This window comes from Eleginops maclovinus, chromosome 2, assembly GCF_036324505.1.
Source record: "Eleginops maclovinus isolate JMC-PN-2008 ecotype Puerto Natales chromosome 2, JC_Emac_rtc_rv5, whole genome shotgun sequence".
In the NCBI taxonomy this organism is placed as follows: domain Eukaryota; kingdom Metazoa; phylum Chordata; class Actinopteri; order Perciformes; family Eleginopidae; genus Eleginops; species Eleginops maclovinus.
Window position 1 is genome coordinate 15,180,811 of NC_086350.1, and position 18,181 is coordinate 15,198,991.

The 18,181-nt window shown below is 41.3% G+C and overlaps 1 protein-coding gene across 3 annotated transcripts; it reads right to left on the bottom strand.

Moving 5' to 3' along the window:
- Positions 1–342: 342 nt before the first annotated feature.
- Positions 343–18,150, bottom strand: LOC134878160 (ELKS/Rab6-interacting/CAST family member 1-like). Of its 3 annotated transcripts, XR_010167658.1 has the most exons (21): positions 17,960–18,150; positions 15,844–16,623; positions 15,546–15,734; positions 12,991–13,282; positions 12,161–12,288; positions 11,947–12,021; positions 11,692–11,847; positions 11,380–11,547; positions 10,986–11,153; positions 10,750–10,887; positions 10,465–10,605; positions 10,109–10,249; positions 9,779–9,972; positions 8,093–8,228; positions 7,456–7,587; positions 6,380–6,540; positions 6,026–6,173; positions 4,969–5,064; positions 4,681–4,758; positions 3,792–3,977; positions 3,157–3,200 (listed from the first exon to the last, which is right to left on the bottom strand). XR_010167658.1 is itself a non-coding variant. In XM_063904030.1 (20 exons), exons 2-20 carry the CDS (start codon positions 16,387–16,389, stop codon positions 3,063–3,065), a joined length of 3,327 nt encoding a protein of 1,108 aa, XP_063760100.1. In that variant the 5' UTR covers positions 16,390–16,623; positions 17,960–18,150; the 3' UTR covers positions 343–3,062. The 3 variants fall into 3 exon arrangements, 2 of the variants coding, with proteins under 2 accessions (XP_063760100.1, XP_063760092.1); XM_063904030.1 differs by lacking the exon at positions 4,681–4,758 and having other exon boundaries at positions 343–3,200; positions 8,099–8,228; XM_063904022.1 differs by lacking the exon at positions 4,681–4,758 and having other exon boundaries at positions 343–3,200.
- Positions 18,151–18,181: the final 31 nt, after the last annotated feature.

The following is an 18,181-nucleotide window of genomic DNA, read 5'->3' on the forward strand; positions in this document are numbered from 1 at the left end:
AGTTATGACCATAGATCGCTAAGCTTTGTGCAGTTTAGGGCTTCACCTTCACTGCTGCTGTAAAACACGTCTTAATAGCAAGGTTTTCTTTAAGTTTGTTATGCACACAGTTAACCAAAGATTGCCCTTTTGGTTTGTATTTGTATCACAAAAAGGCTACCGTTATTCGAAATCTAGAGTGAAATGTGATAAATATGATTGTCAATCATTTCACAGAGCTGTAAATGAATTATTCTTGTTTTTGAAGGGTTAAAAGAATATTCACATACCGGAATTGAGCTCACAGTACATGTCATATATACAGTGGTGCCCATCATTGAAAAAAACACAATTGCAAGAAACCAAGGCTTATAATTTATTTATTTACATACATACAAAATCCAAATAACTCACAAACATGTCTGTTTTGCTTCCTTTTTACAGTTTGATTCTTAACACAAACAGACAGAAGGCAGTACATTTCTTATACAAATGCAAAAGAAACAAATACCATGAATTTGACAGAAGCCCCTTTAATCAGCTCTGTGTTCCTCAATAAAGAGTCGAGAAAAAGAGATGACAAGACATTAAGGCAAGGGCAGGGACACAGGCCAAAATAAGGGGAATCAAACTAACAAAATTTAACCCAGTGGTGAAAGGTAAGGGTTAAAAAATTCAGACTAGATGTTTGACAGACAAGACATACAAAAACAAGGATCCAACTAACATCATTCAAAAGCAATGGATGGTTTTTTTAAAGTGAAACCCAGTTAGTCCAACCAAATGCATCTTTAAATCCCAACGTACACAGGAAGCCGTTAGAAAGCTTCCAGATTTTGTATTGCCTCATTATGTTTATGTTATAACAGAAGGAGGGTCATGATGGTTGGAGACTCATTTTGATTTATCAGGCAAAGTCTGCCTTTGACATCAACCAACAAAAACTGCTGACATAACAGGTAAGAAGAAAAGACAACACTGGAATCTCAGGGTAGTACATTTACATCACCATATGGTGAAAATATATAAAAATGACAGATAGAAAATGCAAGAAAAGTACTCTCCCATCACACAGTCACGGTTTGAAAACATTTGTAGTTCACACATTTTTTTGACACAAGATTTTTTGACACTTCTTTCCTCAGTCTCTGCTGAGGACACTAACTCGACAGTCATTTTGTTCAGAGCAGCTTGCTCTCAAGATTCTGTGCAAACATTCAATGCATATCCATACAGTAAACATTTTTATATAGATGTATTATATTTATATATATATATATATTTATATCTCTATAGAACATGACTTTTCCCAGTTATGGCAGTACTGTCACAACGCACACATTTTGTCCTGAAGACAAAATTAGACACAAAAGACAACTGCACTGCTTTTAACTTTAGATTTTTTTAAAGAATGCACAACACCTTCCACTTAATTACCTTTATTCAGTCACTGTACGTGTTAAATATCACGTTATTTACAACGATCTAAAAAGTCAAAATATGCTGAAAGTGACTTTCATTTCCTGTAAATGTAGATGCACTTGGTAATTAAAAACCTCGGCCCTGAATATTTCAAAAAATACAATAAAAAGGAGGCATCACTTGCACTTGAAAGTGATCTGAAAAATACAAGAAAAGGGGGCATTGCTTGTATTCTTCAGTGATTCAGTCTACAAACTAAAGAACAGGTGGGCTTTAAGTAACATCTATAGAAACTTTGGATGAGACTGAATGATCAGTGGATCAGATCACAAGTTCTTACATCATGCCTTAGCACCAATATTACAGAGGACTATTATCCCTGCATTAGGTCCAGTAATGATCTCTGTGCATGCTCCAAGGCCACTAGAACGTTCTCAAAAGAAACATTGCATACCTCATAAACAAGTGGACGTTGTGTGCAAAACCATCTAATAATTAATACATCTCAGAGAGTAAAAGCTTTTTTTTGTTTCCCCCCCTTTCCCTCTCATTTTATTTCACAACATAGTGTAACTGAAAGCTGGCCTTTGATCTATGTCAAAGGTCAGGCTTAATCCCCTCTCATGCCAGTGACCCAGCCACAGCCTACACAGTAAAACGTACCTACCTCTTAATCCTGGCTACAATAACAGCTCCAAGCTGGGAGAGGAAACATTTGGAGAACATGCTGAATTTATATTTGGTTAAAAAGTGGCATTTCCTAAGTGTTGAGATGTTCAGCCACCAGTAGCTGTACTTCTAACTAGTGTCTCCAACCTACTAGTTAGCGAACACTGACTGCAATACAAACTAAGCATCTACATGGCTCCATGAGTCACCCACTGAACTGAGCTCCTCGCTGCTCCCCTCTTGATGTAGCAGCTCCCTGTTTCTAAGACAAAAAGTGCTTTCCTGCCCCATGTGAGGAATACTCTTACCTAAAAATATGCAAGAGGAGTTTAAAGGGTGAAAGACTGAGATAGCTGTGGGTGAGGTAACTGTGCTTTATCTAGCAGTTCCTGCAGTGAATGACAACGTCTAGGGAGAGGAAGGTTGGCAGTATGCTCCGAGACTTTGTGCGGAGGTTTGCTTCTTTCATCGGATATCCTTTCTCTCCCAACGTACCTGTCCCAGACTAACAGGTGTGCAATATTTTTGTTATTATACTACAAGTGATAATCAAATTTTGGCGCGTTCACAAATGCATACGGTGAGCTTTTAGCTTTTTCTACAAACCCCCAGTATGTTGGTCTTGCCTGATATAGAATTAGGTGTGTAGTGTCTTTCCCACCATTCATCATCAAAAAGTCCCCCGTTTGCAGTGTGTAATCTGATATTTGCTCAAAGTGCCATATTTGACAACATTTTGTGAACATCACTCATTTGATTTTACAGGTCTGACAGAGAGACACATGAGACAGGAAAGCAATTTGTAGATGTGAAAGTTTGTTCCAGGGTGGACAAGGGGAGCGAGGAAGAAAAAGCTCAGCGGTTGAGATAATGCGCTAGCTTTTCTCTCATCCTTCCAGGAGCCTGGTTCAGCGGAGGTAGGGGCACCTGGGCTCAGCTACAGATTACGTGAAGACCAGAGGTCATCCGGCTGGTGCCTGAGGTCAGAGTGGTCAGCATGACTCTTCCAAGGCATTAACCACCTGCTCCAGGATGTCGGGGCAGTAGTCTGCGATCTGTTGCAGGACAGAGTTGGCATATTCCTGCAGCTCTCCGCTCTCCTTCTCACACACCTCCAGCTCGCGCTCCAACTAGAGGGGAAAAAGCACTGTTTAGTTTCTTGTAACCACACTTTCAATCAACAAACAGATGAAACACATTTAAGAATGTTTGAAGTAAATAAAATAAAAATCTCAATGAACATATCAACTGATGAATCTAGCCTAGGGAGGACAGTTTTTCACTAAGAGCTGCATCATGTAATTAAAATAGTAACAGGAGCCATTCACACATTTACTGAGTTTTTAAAAAATATGTAGATATATCAACTTTATCCAATTTATAACATCAGGAATAAGTAAAATGATTGAAACAAATTACAAATCAAAATCTTGATTATTTTAAATATGCCCCCTTTCAATCAAGCTGTGCCTTTAATTGAAACATTATCCATACGATCATTTCATTTCCTTGAGTTTAATTGCAGCACTAGTTGTTTATTTTGTGTATTTGTTCACTCCATTTGTGTTGTAAACAGGCCTATACATATAAATCACGATACATTCACAAGTTAAACAAATGCTGATGTTTTTCACTCAATTAAAATCTTGAATGATATGTATTCTTTAATAAAATGACAATTATTGCATGAATAGAGGAGAGCAAAAGAGTTCCTCCGCTACCTGTTCCACACTCATCTTCTGGAGCTCCTCCTCCCAGTCTTCGGGGTCGTTATGATGGTAGTGAGGGGGCGGTGCGAGCTGGCTGAGGATGCTGGGATCCCGGTCATGGCACAGGTCCGTGAGGTGGGCGATGTAGAGCTTGAGCTTACTGCGGTTCTGGGACAGGGCTAGAAGAGGGGGTATCATCTGCAGGGTGGGACCAAAAGGAAGAGAGTGAGGCAGTGTGGGAAAAAATAAAATAAAGAGTAAAAGATAAAAACATTTGGAGTACACATTATAGCTTTACAAAGGAAGAGTTATGCCTGGTTTCAATGATTGAACGTGATGAAAGTCCAAGGCACAAGACCACACTTGAGTGAAAACAAACAAATGAGTGAAAAATAGAAATCAGTGCATGCAAGCTTATGAACGAAAAAACAATTTCACATTAGAGCAAACCTTATTGGGCGCATCCTCACAATATTCATGGATCGTTACATTAGTAGGTTTAGTGCAAATCATTGATTACATGAAGGGTTAAAACAGTTATCCAATCTATCACCTGTTTGTGTGGGTCAAAATGTGAAGAGCAATGGCATGCAAAGCTAAGATGCTTTAGTTTGAGACTGAGCCAGGATCAAAATCATCTCATCCTCTCAGCTTCTGCATGCAAACACACATATACACACACACCACTGATCCCAATCCCATAAGCCACTTAAAAAACAATGATTCATGTGTTGAAGGCACGAGATGCGCAGTAAAATGTGCCCTCACAGAAAGACAAAGCAATGATAAAAAATAACATTATGAGATGAATGGCATACATCAAAAGAAAACACAATGAATACAAGACAAGTGAACATGCCACAGAGAGGTGTGACATGTCTGGCTTTACATACAAGCTCACCCTTCTGAATAAAATGTCTGAGAGAGAGAGAGGGGGAGGGTAAAAGGTTGGCTACGCCCAAATACCCTCCTCATCATCCTGTTAGCCACAAGGTAGGCCAATCGCAGCATTACAAAGGAACATTTGGTTAGTGCATATAAAGACAGAGTAGTTAAGACAGAAGAAAACATACTTTTTGAGTTAATAAGACAGTAGGCATCACTCTTACCAAGAGACAATACATTTTCAACAAATGATTTAGAGAAACTCTGGTAAAGCAGTTCAGGATAAAGATGGTGGTAAGGTTACCTGATCCGGAGAGGGTTTGTGATTTGTCTGGTCAGGAGCCGTCTTCAGATGGTCATCCTCGTAGTTATCTGCCATCAGTTTCATTCTGTTCTGAGTCTGTGGATTAAATAGAAATAAAATTGAGTGACATGATGAAGAGCAGAAGAGCCATTTGATATAAGGAAAAGATGGAATGGAAAGTTTTCTTTTATATTAGCAGTCCTTGCATTCACTTATAATAATATTTTAACTCAAAAGTATTATTACAGAGGTCTGTGGGCATGGCTACATACTGGAATCGAGTCCAGCGATACCAACAATCGTTAGACAAAGCCCTTTTTCACAGCAGATATTTGGCTCGCAATAAGAAAATAACTGATGGTTTTATTCAAGTGTATCAGTCATTTTATTACTTATAATTGTGCTTTACCTGCTGTGACACTATGATGTACCAGACAGGTCACATCTTCACAGCAAAAGTGGTTTTTCTAAATTGTGACTTGTCTGTTTAATACATTTAATATACACCTTTCAGAGAATTATTCCCCTAGATAATTTCAAAATCAGTTTTATTGTCAATCCAATCTTCCACAAATTTCCCTAGTTTCTATTATTTTTAAATAGATTGGCCACAAGCAAATAATGCTGACTTCCAACTAAGATTTAGAAGATGTTGACATTCTGATTTGTGTGGCGCCAGCTACAGAGAACCAAAAAGGAACGAGTTTGAGATACTGAGCCACTGTTTTAGTTTACTTTTTGAGTGGCCTGCTGTTAGAGTGAGAGACTGTCTGTTGGTGTACATCAAAGGACTTTAAATATTGTTGGTGTGTCACAATAATCATCAAGGGACCTCATTTAATGGTATTTGACCAGTATCCTTCGCAGTGTAACACAAAGTATTGTTGCTGAAAAACTGTCCCTGACATCCTGTGTTTAAGCCTTCCAAAATAAATTCCAGTGAGACACCAAGTCCCTGCACTATATTCCTACTGGTGGACATATTCCACTTTACAGATATTTCGAGATAACATTTATGTGTGCAATCACGGTGGACACCAGCAGCCCCCCCCCCCACCTGCTGTTTGAGCTGTTGCACCAGTCTGTCCTTCTCTCGTTTCAGCAGAGCCACCTCATCCTGAGTCTTCTTCTTCTTAGAGGAGGACAACTCCAGCAGGGCAATGTTAGCGTCCTTCTCGCTGATGGCAGCCAGCAGTGCCTCCTGCCTGTGAGGCGGGTAACAAACAACATGATGGCCTTTAACCACAAGAGTAAATAGCTCAATTATCATTTATTATTCATTGCAGAAAATCATGCTGCCAGCTGGGGAAGGCCAGAATAAGATGACATTTTACAAGATGAAGGCTACAATCGATACTCCAGAGTCTTCTCCACCCTACTGTGTGTATGTGTGTGTGTGCATGGGTCTTACTTCATCTCCAGCACCTCCTCTAAGTGTTTCCTGCGCTCAGCACGCAGGGTTGAAAGGTGGGTCTCTTTTTCACCCAGAGACTGCTGCGTGGAGGACAGCTTGGCCCTCATGGACTCCAGTTCCTGCTTCACTTTCTCCATGGCCCCCAGCAGCTCTTCCATCTAGGAACACAAACAACAACAATTACATTATGAATAGATTGAATCAGATTACCTAAATAAAATCACTGAAAGCACAGGGTTCTTTATTCAAAGAAAATATGCTCTGGTGACTTTCCAGTAAGAAGTGCTTTAATAAGAGGCAGCATAATTTAGGGAGGGGACTTAGGGTCTACTTTAACACTTATACCATTAAACTACAGCAAGAAATTTCATTTACCTGTTGTTCATTTTAAAAAGGGCCCAAAAGTCCCCTCGTTTCATATCAGTAATATTTTTAATATAATTGACTGATTGCAAAGGTTAATCCCCAAATGATAAATTAGCTTCCTGATGTAGGGGCCAAATTAATTATTCAGCATTGCTATGTTTAATAAGAAACAGCAGGTAAACAAAATAACAATTAAAATTACACGGGCTGGAAACAGCAACACCAATCCAACGACATGAAAGTCAAATTCCTTCAAAAAGGGTCAAACTTCACAGACATGTATTGCAGGGTCAGGGAATTGTAGAGGTGTTGCTGTTATTGTGTCCACCCCTGGAAGTGTTGTTGCTCACTGATGGGAGGTCACACATACTGGGCTCATATCTTAGACAACTTAATGTGGGCGAGGTTGGACTCATGCATTGGTTTGAGTAAGTGCTTCTGAGAGGCGGTGTGTAGCAGAGAGAAAACGAGAAAACCACAAGCAAAGATAAAAGAACTGAGAAAGAGACGGAGGCCAGAGGAGAGGAGGGAGGTGGAGAGAGGACCAGAAAACACCACAATGGCAGCGAAAAGGATGAGGAGAAAGAACCTCAGTATATGAAGGAGATTATGTTATCTGTATATACATTTGTTTATGCTCATGAATGTGTTTCTTTGGGTTGATTAATATTGCTTTGTGATGTGTGTGTTCAGGGCCAGTCGTGTACCTGTTTCTCCTGGTGCGACCTGGCAGCCTCTTCCTGAGCCAGCACCATCTCTCGCTCTGCGGTGATCTGAACGCTCTCTCTCAGCGCCTCCTCCAGCTCCTCGATGCGATCTGACTTCTGGCGTAGAGTGTCCTATACAATACGAGTAGGGCGAGGTCAGATTATGGTTTGTTGGTCTCTGAACTTAGGTCTCAGCTCAACTCTCACCAACTTGAATTTACTTCAAAAGTTATATGTTATGTTTGAATGGAAATAAGTCTTCTAATTACTTTTTGAACAATAAAATAGTAATGAATAAATGCAATGAATATATCTGTGTTAGACAACAGGTGTCTTTTCATTGCAGCTAAACATTTTTTTCTCATTACAATTCTAAAGCTTTCATTTCATCCTAATTTCAATGTCTTACAACAATAATTGGGCTCATAAGGACTCCCCTTAGGCTTCAACCACATATTTAACATAGTATTCTCAATCCACGTCTGAATTTGTACTTTCCTATTGCGGCCAACGGAAGCAGAATTTTATATCCTAATTAAGTTAATGTCAAGCTTGAATTTAAAACTTTCAGGACAGGCAAAGAAACCCTGATTGTTCTAATGGAAAGTTCATACGAACGCACCGCACTGGTGCTCACCTTCACCTGCTGAGAGCTTTCAGACATATTGTCCTCCCTCTTCCTGGCCTCCTCCACCAGTCGAGCGTTCCTGCTCTTCTCCACCTGCTCCTTGTGCTTCAGAGACGCCACCTTCTTCGTCTGGTCCTTCATCTGCCTACAGGGGACACCATGGGATACATAGGAGAAGTTACATGTTGTGTACAAGTAAAATAAATATATGTAATGTATGATTCTAACTGACTAAAGACAGTGAAGTGTACGTGCAAATTAGGTATACTTAGTACAGATATCTGCTGACTGAGGGGCCGATCTATGTAACTCTTTTTAAGCTCGTCTATTGTTTTGCACGGTAAATGATTGTTTATGTTTGGATCAATTTGTTGCTGCCCTTAAAAAGCTTTGCACCAATTATTATTCCTGTTAATTTTGCTGCCTATATGCCGGTGCATTATTTATATCTTAAATACAATTCAGCACATGTTTATCTATGTATTTACACTGGCAGAAAATCTGTAATTGATTACGGCGAATACCCAAGGCCCAGGTATTGGGACTGAAAATGATGGATCTGAGCATCCCTACATGTAAAAATACAGTATATGTACCAAGTAAATTAAGGGAAGCGTTTTTTATTTACTGATAACAGTAGCCAACAGAAGTAAAGAAAGCATAGTAGTTTGCTGACTCATATATTGCCACATTAACGGTCCTCCATGTAGCCTTTATAAATCAGTAATGATTGTAGCCAATTGTTAGTTAACACAATTTCAGGCTGCCTATAAAAGGCCTTTATGAATCCAATGTGAAGAGAAGCAATGAAAAGCTACCCCTTTTTAATACTCACTAAAAGCATGTGCATGTTACGTGTGTAGCTTTAAAGACTTGCTTTGGCAAGATTTGAGACAGCTTTGCAAAAAAGTCAAAAAGGGTGAAAGACAGAACAATAAAATAGGGAAAGAGGGCCTGAAGAGAAAGAATGAAAACCAAAAGGTCAATATGTCAAGACAGGGCTGTTGCTTGCTGCATTACATGAGGTGGAGAGAGGAAGGGGAGGAAAACGTGGAAAGAAAAAGGATTCAAGGATGCCAGGGTCAGGTAGGAGAGAAAAGAGCAAATACTAACCTGGAGGCGACACTGGTGGAGTGAGAGATTTCCGGTTTAAAGACAAGAAAGCAGTAAAGACAAAAACAGACCAGGAAGAGGAGTCAATAAGGAAAAGAGGAATAAGGATGAGGACCCTAATACACATCAGCTGTAGGATTATGTGAGGAGTTCAGCGACACAAGAATTAGACAGAAATTGCAAGAGGACTTTCGTATGTCAACTACTATAGCTGTACCTACCAGCCTTAGATTAGCTCTGCTAATAACATTTAACACATCAGCAAAATGCAAAAATGGAAGATGGCCAATGATTTTGATTTGATGTTCTGGGGGAAACTATCTAATTGATAAAATGCTTGCATCAGTCATGAGGAACAGTGGGCAAAAGTCCAATCAGGGATGAAAACACACAGCAGAAAGCACAGCATAGACGCTTAACAGAAATGAGCAATTAAAGACAATCTGCACATTACACAGTATACACTATTGTCTCCAGGGCAAACAGTCCAAAACTGTCTGCACATTAAACAAACATTTATTATCTACTGTGCAGCTCATGAGTTTTAGTCGCCTTTTTTAAAGGATGCATGTTTCCACCTACTTCTCCAGCTCATTTATCTTTTTGTCCTTGTCATTCTTCTCATTCTCCATTTCCCGAAGGATCTCCAGCAGGCGGTCCACCTCAGCCTGGGCCTTCCCAGAATCTTCTTTGTGGCGAGCCACTTCCTGTTCGAGGTTCTTAATGCGCTCGGCCAGCTCAGTGTTGGCTTTAGCCTCAAGCGTTGCGTTTTGAGCCTGACAAAGGACGGGAAGTCAGTTAGAAAGCAGTTGTATTCAGTTCTGCGTCCACAGATAAAGGTAAAATAACAGATCATGTCTTTAGCATAGTAGGTAAATATTTATAAGCATCATGTTGAGCTGAGAAACTCACCCTCTTGAGCTGATTCTCCACTTTGAGCAACTCCTCCCTCTTCTGCTCCAAGGCAATCTCCATACTCTTGAGTCTGGAGTCTTTCTTTAGCCCAGAGGAGGCCAGGGATGATGCATGCTCCTTCAGGTCCAACAGAGATGTCTGCACGTACACAGAGGTATAAATTAACCTGTTCCAGCTTATTGAACACACAGAGCACAGAACTGTGAGACTGCAAATACACTAGATAGAATACAGGCATCTCTGACTCATCGCAAGTAAGACAAAAAAAGCTAGGTATATTTCAGTGTATTTATAGGATCACAGTAAACAAGAGTTTCTGTTTGTGAGCTTGTGTTCCTGTATGTTTTTCTCACCTCTCTGTCTGACAGGTCTCCCTGCAGTAAGCTCAGCTTCTCCCTCAACTCTTTCAGCTCCTTCTTGTTAGAGTCAATCTCCTCCGTCTTCTCCCGGTCGTCTCTGTCTCGCTGCTCTTTTAGGCGCTCAATGATGCGCTCCTATGAGGAGGTAGAGAAAAAAAACAATGCTCTGTTACCTTTGCAAAAACCAAGCAACATCAGACGTGTTGCTACAAATTAACAAAAAAGGACAATCGTCAATTTGAACTTAAAGTGTCTTGGTTTGTGCAGACATAAACTCACCTTTTCTGCAAGAGACTCCTCCAGAGTGGTGAGAGCAGTGTCAGTGTTGGAGGTGTCTGCCTGCAAAGACTTGACTCTCTCCTTCAGACTGCTCATCTGCTTCTCCTTGTCCCTCAGCTGCTCCTGAAGGTTCTCAATCTGCAGAGGAAACACAAGCAATCATCACATTAAAAATTAGCCACAGGACATACTGTACATTTAATCATGATAAATGTCCAATAATAAGTCCAAATCACCTTCTTCTGAAGCACATTAACTTTGCGCTCTTTAACCTCCAGCATGTCCTTCAGGTCGTGGATCTCCCCGTTGAGAGTGCCCTTCTCTTCTGACATTTCTTGTATCTGCTTGCTCTTCTTATTAAGAGTTGTTTCCTTCTCTTCCAAGCGCAGGCGCAAGGCATCCACCTAGTCAAGCAGAGGCAGACAACTTACAAACAATGACCATAACCGTGACATGCTCACAAAACACAAAGCAGTCAAAAAGCATAAAACATTTTGAATCTTCTGAGCTTTTGTTTATCTTATTATCAGTTAGAAGGAGGAGGAACATGTCTCTCTTCTCCCTTAACAAGTGGTCTTACTTTACAAATATTCCTCTCGGCAAGAATGTATTGGTAATGATCTGGTGTACCTCTGTCTGTAAGATGGCAGCTCGCTGCTCTTTGGCAGTGAGGGACTCCTTGAGGACTTCAATGTGCTGCTTGCTGTCTGAGAACTGGTTGGCGAGGGTCTCTAGCTTGGTCTGCAAACCAAGCATCTCTGTGTCCTTCCTGGAGAGGTCCTGTTTCACCTGCTCCATCTTTAAAACATGATATAAATTAGCCATAGCCAATTGGAGCTTTGAGTGAATTCAATGCTGAAAAATCCAAAGCAAAGATCCTCCATCTAAATGAAAGGCTTATTACAAAAGTCAAACTGAACTCCAACTCGTATTGGGTTATACCTTGTTCTTCATGAATTTCGTGTGGCTACGGTAGACCTCCATCTGCTTCATCTCCTCCTGACGCTCCTCACAGCTCAGAAGTCCATTGGATTTTAGCATCAGCAATTCCTCCTCCATGTCCCTTAGGCCCCGCTCCATTGAATTAATTTTTGCATCCTGGGGTTGCAGTGAAAAGTTCACAAGCAAAAAATGAATATGTGTGAACAAAATCGAACAAAAAAACACCCATACACAGTTTATCATTTAATCCCTCACCTTCATGTCGATGACAGTCTGTAGAGCCTTTGTTTTGGTGGACTCAGGGGTTCCCTCGTATCGACGGTGCAGCTCCTTTTGGTCAGATAAAGAGGAACATATTTCATGTACAAACCATCTATGTGCAGTTTCAGAGTATAAAATGAGAGCAAAAAACGTTATGTATACTAATGAAATGTAAGGTTTTATCTCCCATGGTTGGACTGTACATTACCTCTCTTAGTGCATTAATCTCTCTGTCTCTCTGGTCCAGTAAGCTCTCAAGGTGATGCCTGTGCATCTCTGCATCCGCCAGTCTCCTGGTCCGCTCCTGGTCCTCCTCTGATGCCTTTGCAGAGGGCCCTGTGACCAATTACATAACACCTTGGTTACAATGATGAAGAATCTGACAAAAAATTGCACAAACAGACAAAATGAGCATCAAAATGCCACGCAGTTAACTTACAGAGGCTAACATAGGAGCTGAGGTTTTCTTTTACTTTTCAAACTATATGGCATTCACGACACCACAGCCAACATGATACTAAAATAAAAAAACATTTATACTGAAACTGGCTTTTCAAATGTGATATGTCTGATACTTTGGGCCACCAAGAACCATCCCATTTCATTTGTTTGGGAGTCATCCATGCACAGATCTTTGCATTCAGCCCTGAGATATTTCCAGCCTCAAAAGCATCCTTGAGTTGAAACCATGCACTGTGGTTAGTTATGGAGTGCAGAAACCCATATTTGGCCAGCAGGGGAGAATGCTTGGGTGGAGCTTAGGGGAAACAAATATCAACCATCATGGCGTTAAGTGATAGGCTCAGACCAAAACCGTATGAGACCCAAAAGGCCCTGGAAAATCCTATAGACTTAGTATTTCGAAGAGTTGCTAGTTTCGTGTTGACTTAAATACTGTTTTGTAAAAACATTTCAATTCATTGGCTTAATGAACATGGACTCGGTAGCACAATTCTGCACTGGCTTTGGCATCAAGCCAAGGTATTCATACGTTGATACTTTATTGAGGCTCAATTTGTTTTAAGCTTCTCTCCCGACCTTTGCTCTGCAGCATCTCCAGAAGTTTCTTGATGGACTCGTCTCTGGCCCCCAGGGTTTGCTTCTGTGTCTCAATCCTCAGCTCCATCTCCTCCAGGGTCTTTCTAAGGAGGAAGAGCTCTTTGGCCTGCCTCTCGTATTCTGCCTGTAGCCGCCGATAGTTCTCCTCCGTAGGTTCAGATGACAGGGACAGGTCCCGGCCTTGGATGGAAGGGTCCTGCTGGAGCAACTGGTTCAGGTCCCTCTGGATCCTCAGCTCGTCCTGGAGTGCCTGAACAGTCATCTGGAGATGCTAGAAACAGACAGGAGACACACATGCACTTGTTTACATTTCCATTCTCTTCTTTCTGTAAGACTTTATTACAAAATGATCATCATCTGGGTATGTAAGATACATCTATTAATTATTTGAACAACACAGTGGCTGCTCTCATCCCAGTGTATGGAAATTGATACTGGCAGAATATTGTGTTACAGCATTTTAAAAAGCAGCCTCTAATGATGACTGAAAATTCTGCAGTGGCCTGACAGATGCACCCCCAACAGCCGGGCATTGTGAACAGTGTTACGTTTCATGCCCGGAGAAATACAAGTGGTGAAACACAATCAGCCCAGTGTAGTGTTGCATTGTTTGTGGCATCTGACGCCACAGACACTTGGCAGAGCTGCTGTGAGACAGGGACACAAAGCTGTGTTACACTCTGGTCTGAACCAGCTGCAAGCATTTTCAGACGACAGAACAAAGAGAGAAGTCAGTGTCTGCCTTCGTTCCTCTCTGTCCTCCTCCTCCAGCCCCCTCCCTTTCCTTTCTTTGTCATTCTCCTCCTCACACACTTTTCATCTATCTTACCTCATCCTATCTCTTCCCTCCAATACTCTCACCTCTCCTCTCACCAACCCTCCCTTTCCATCACCTTCTCCACCCCGTGACTAAGGCTGACTCACTGCTGTGACTGCACCGATCCACCCCCCACATACACACAGTCAGACACATGCACCGACACGCACAAAAACACACACACATACACAAACCTTGTCCCTTTCTCCACTCCCATATTCTCACTCCCTCTGCCTGAGTAGATATAACAGTCAGGCGTTTGAGGGGGCACAAAGGATGGGAGATGTGATGCACCAGCTAAACTGATCCAAAGACTAAGTCACAACTCATAAGGGCAGAGTGCACACAGCACTGGGAAACTGTTTACAAAGCCAATTGTTTAAGATGCTCCTCATCCCTCTTTTATCTGTTCCAATAACTGAAATGAAAAATCACCAGTAACATCCTATAATAAATATCATTTTCTTTACCCATATGATAAGCAGTTTTTTGCAAGAAATAGTGATGATTCTTTTTTCTTTCAAAAAATGTTAAAACACTACTAGACTAGATGATGGGCATAAATGTTATTTAGTAGGGATTTGGGGATAGCTTTGACATGCACACACATAAACATAGCAATCAGAAATACAAAATGACACACTTGAGCATACAGTTGCAGATGTATGCACGGTCAGTTGGACAAGGATTAAATGAGGGCATGCAGTTTAACTGAAGCTGTAATTAGCCAAATGCTTTTGAGTCTGTGCTTTCTGCTGCATGTGTGCCAGTGTGGGAGGTTGAGGCTGACATATGAAAGCAAACATCTTTAAATTACAGCACCCACTGATTAGCTCTGCGCTAGTCGGGCATTACTGGGAATTAGTCCACAGTGTGATTCTGTGACTCAGCAGGAGTGAAAACAGGAAATTATACAGATCTGCCCAACCATTAGAATCACAGTGAAACAAAGGCTATTTCTCTTCTTTAATGACACTTAATTTGCAGAATTCTCAAAACAAACTTTAGGATTTCCAAATAGAGCCTCTGCCTTTATCACTTAATGTTATTTAAAAAATGTTTTTAAAAAATAAAATCACATTACATGAGTAACTACATTATAAATGTGTGTGTGTGTGTGTACAGGCTGACACACCTAAACAAAGAAGAAAACAATATCTCTTTCTTCAGATACACAGCCAGCGAAGAGAAACACACGCACAGACACAATAGTTGCCCACTGCTCCTAGTACTAGGATGGGTTAAATGCAGATTTTAAAATTGAATGCGTGTGCTATACTGTGTAGTGTACTGCTTGGTTTCTTATTTGCTACAGTGGTTAAACCACTATACATATGCGTAGCTTTATATTTGCACTTTCACCACATTTTCATCCTGTTCACTACATCCAGCAATTTCTAAAACATACAGAAATGCTAATGCAGCCATTAGACCTACGGCCACTATCATCTATAAAGCATGAGCATATAGCTGCATATAAGAGGATTAACTGGATGTTAAAATCCTGCCTCTAGCCCATGTAGAGAGAGAAGAAAGAGAAAAACACACTTTCACTAAAGATGACAGTCTGAATAAAATGCATTTTTCAGTCAAATATGTTCACCCAGACAAATTAATGGTACTATTAAGATTGATAAAAAAATGAATTGACATGAAAAGAGAAACAAGAGTTTTGAGACAAACATATATATTCAAATAAATGCCACGTTACACTGACCTGTGCTTCATCTTGAATCACACGGTATTGTTCCTTCCACACAGTGATTTTGGAAACCTCATCTTTCCTGAGAGCTCGCTCCTTTTTTAATTCTGGGCTCCAGAAGGTCTTTATAGAATTCATAGAGGAGCTGAGCTTGCTCTCCTTAACTTCCACTTCTCGCCGCAGCATCTCATTCTCACGCAGAATCTAAAAAGCAGGATAAAGGAAGAGCACATAAAAACTGTAAATGTTGTCCGTCATACGTAGCAGATCAACCTTATTAAAACATTTTATTTATTTTTATCTGCAAATGTACCTCTTTGAGTTGGGCCTGCAGGTCCAGTATGGTGTTATCTCTAGCCTGTCTTAGAGAGTGGGGCACAGTGGAGGCCATGTGGTGGTCCCCAAAAGCTAGAGCATCCCCTGCCATCATGCCTGATGGCAGCACAACACCGCCAGGAGCTGAGGTGGAAATGTTGGGGGTGCTAGCGGCTACAACCCCACTGTTGCTGCTCCTTGACCCATATGTCACCCTCTGTCTCCCCATGGTCGTCATTGTCCCACCACTTTTGGGAATGTGTTCACTTGCCAAGGCAACCTCATTGTCACTCAGGTACATCGGTCCTGAGGTGGCATACGCAGCGTTGAGGGACTGGATGTTCTCCATGGAAAGCGTCTTCCCTCCTGCCCCTCCAGGACCCCCTCCACTGCCCCCGGTGCTGTTGGTGCGACGGTGTCCCATCCGAGGGGATCGGGGAAGGCGAGGGGAACGGCCAGATCCCTGATTACCAGTACCACCTCCATCTCTTCCTCCACTATGATTGGCATCCCCTCTGCCAACAGAGCGGGCACTACCGTACATCTTCAGCTAAATAAAAGAACGGGGCTCACAGAGAAACTGAAGTCTGTCCTCAGGTGACTGTATTCTTGCTAACTGTGTGATTGGGTGCTTTTACCGATTCTGTGAATCGGAGTGGTGATTCTGCTTCAGCTGGAGGCGGTGGACACAATGTTCATCCTAAAACATAGGTCTGAAGCTCTTCAGACTTTCTTCTTCCAACAGTAGCTCTCCAGTGTTTCAAATTGTGACACCAATCTGTGAATAAAACACAAGTGTTCCCTATGAATTGCATGACAATGGCATACATAAAGCATATGTTATCAATTAATAAGACAAAAATGTTTGTTAAATTGACAAAATTATCAAAGACCCAACTAGCCAGCGTCAACGTTTTGGCAACCTAAATCAAACAAGCCAGGTTTGATTTGCAGTTTTTATTAAAGGGGTCTCTACAATCTCCACACAATGTGGAATATTACAAATACAGCAAAGTGAGAGTGAGTACAGATGGCCACTATGTGCTTAGGTTTCACTGGATCCCATCCTGGAGTACAGACAGTTATGCAACTGTTTAAAGTCAAGTCTAAGACCAACTTCTCTCAGATGGGGAGTCTTTGCTAATCGGCCTATACAGTACATGCCATGTGGACACATGATGTGGGACGATTTGGGGGCCCCTGATTTTAGGTTTATCCTTAATAACAAGGGTTAAGTTTACTGACGTTATAGTGGTTGGTAAGTCATAACGCTTATGTTAGCCTTGTTGGACTATTTAATCGCAATGCTAGAATATAACATAACAACATAAAGCAGGATTGTTTACGGAAATGTCTCTGACTACTCTGCTGTGTGCTCGGTTTCATATTTTTAAGTGAATTTTCACTACAGACATTTAACTGTGTAGTCTGCGTGGCCTTGCTAGCAGCTAGCGACACGTTAACATACCGGCTAACAGGAGAGGCTGACATCTTTACCGTTAACTTCTCTTTATCCTTACAATTGTGGTCGTATGTATAGTAAGAGCAAATAGCTGCGTATATTTTGTCGGAAGAGCAAATCTTGAGGCTACAAATCATGTTTCCAATATGCTGACGCTGTGGATTAAAACAAGCTAGGGAGGGAAAAGGGGATTGTCCATGGTGGACATAGTAGGGAAAAAAATATTCCTGCTCATTAAACTAAATGCACATTTAAAAAGAAAAATAGTCTGCCAAATAGAAAGCTAGATACCTGACATGATAAGTTCATTAGATTGGGTGTCAAATTCTGAACCTTAATCATGTATTAAAGCATTTTGCACAATCCTAACAACACGGTACAGGGTCTGCTATGGAGACACCCACATCAAACCATATCCATTTTGCTCTACATCTACTCAGCGGCTTCGTGTTTCTCCATTCAGAACTGCACATAACTTATCTCCTTCTTTGAGATTTAATCAGCTAGGAAACATATCAAATGCATGTACGTTTTACGTTAGCTCGCCATGACATATGAAGGCTAGTCCATCTAATCTATGTGGTCAACCAGAACCTCTGTTTTTTCTCGCTAACACAATAGCCAGCGGTGAAAACCTCTACAAACAAACTACCTTTCTCGTTGTCCGGTGCGGTGGAGCTCAAATCGGCGTCAATACGGAATCCTCTGACAATTGGAAATCGGTTGCAAGCCCCGTCATTATATGTTAATTATTCGATAGATGTCTATCTGATTTTTCCATCGTTTTGCCAGCAGTACCAGCGGCTCAGGAGAGCCAGGGCGCCTCAGTGACGTCAAGACTCATGCGCGCGTTCACGACAGGCTTTCTCGCCAC

Excerpts from the sequence above, each read along its gene's own strand:
- LOC134878160 (XM_063904022.1), bottom strand. The coding sequence starts at position 16,389 with ATGTACGGTAGTGCCCGCTCTGTTGGCAGAGGGGATGCCAATCATAGT. Across the intron at positions 6,541-7,455 it reads GGTCGCACCAGGAGAAACAG|ATGGAAGAGCTGCTGGGGGC; the intron begins GTACACGACTGG and ends TTGTGTTCCTAG. Across the intron at positions 3,201-3,791 it reads AGAAGATGAGTGTGGAACAG|TTGGAGCGCGAGCTGGAGGT; the intron begins GTAGCGGAGGAA and ends TTTCCCCTCTAG.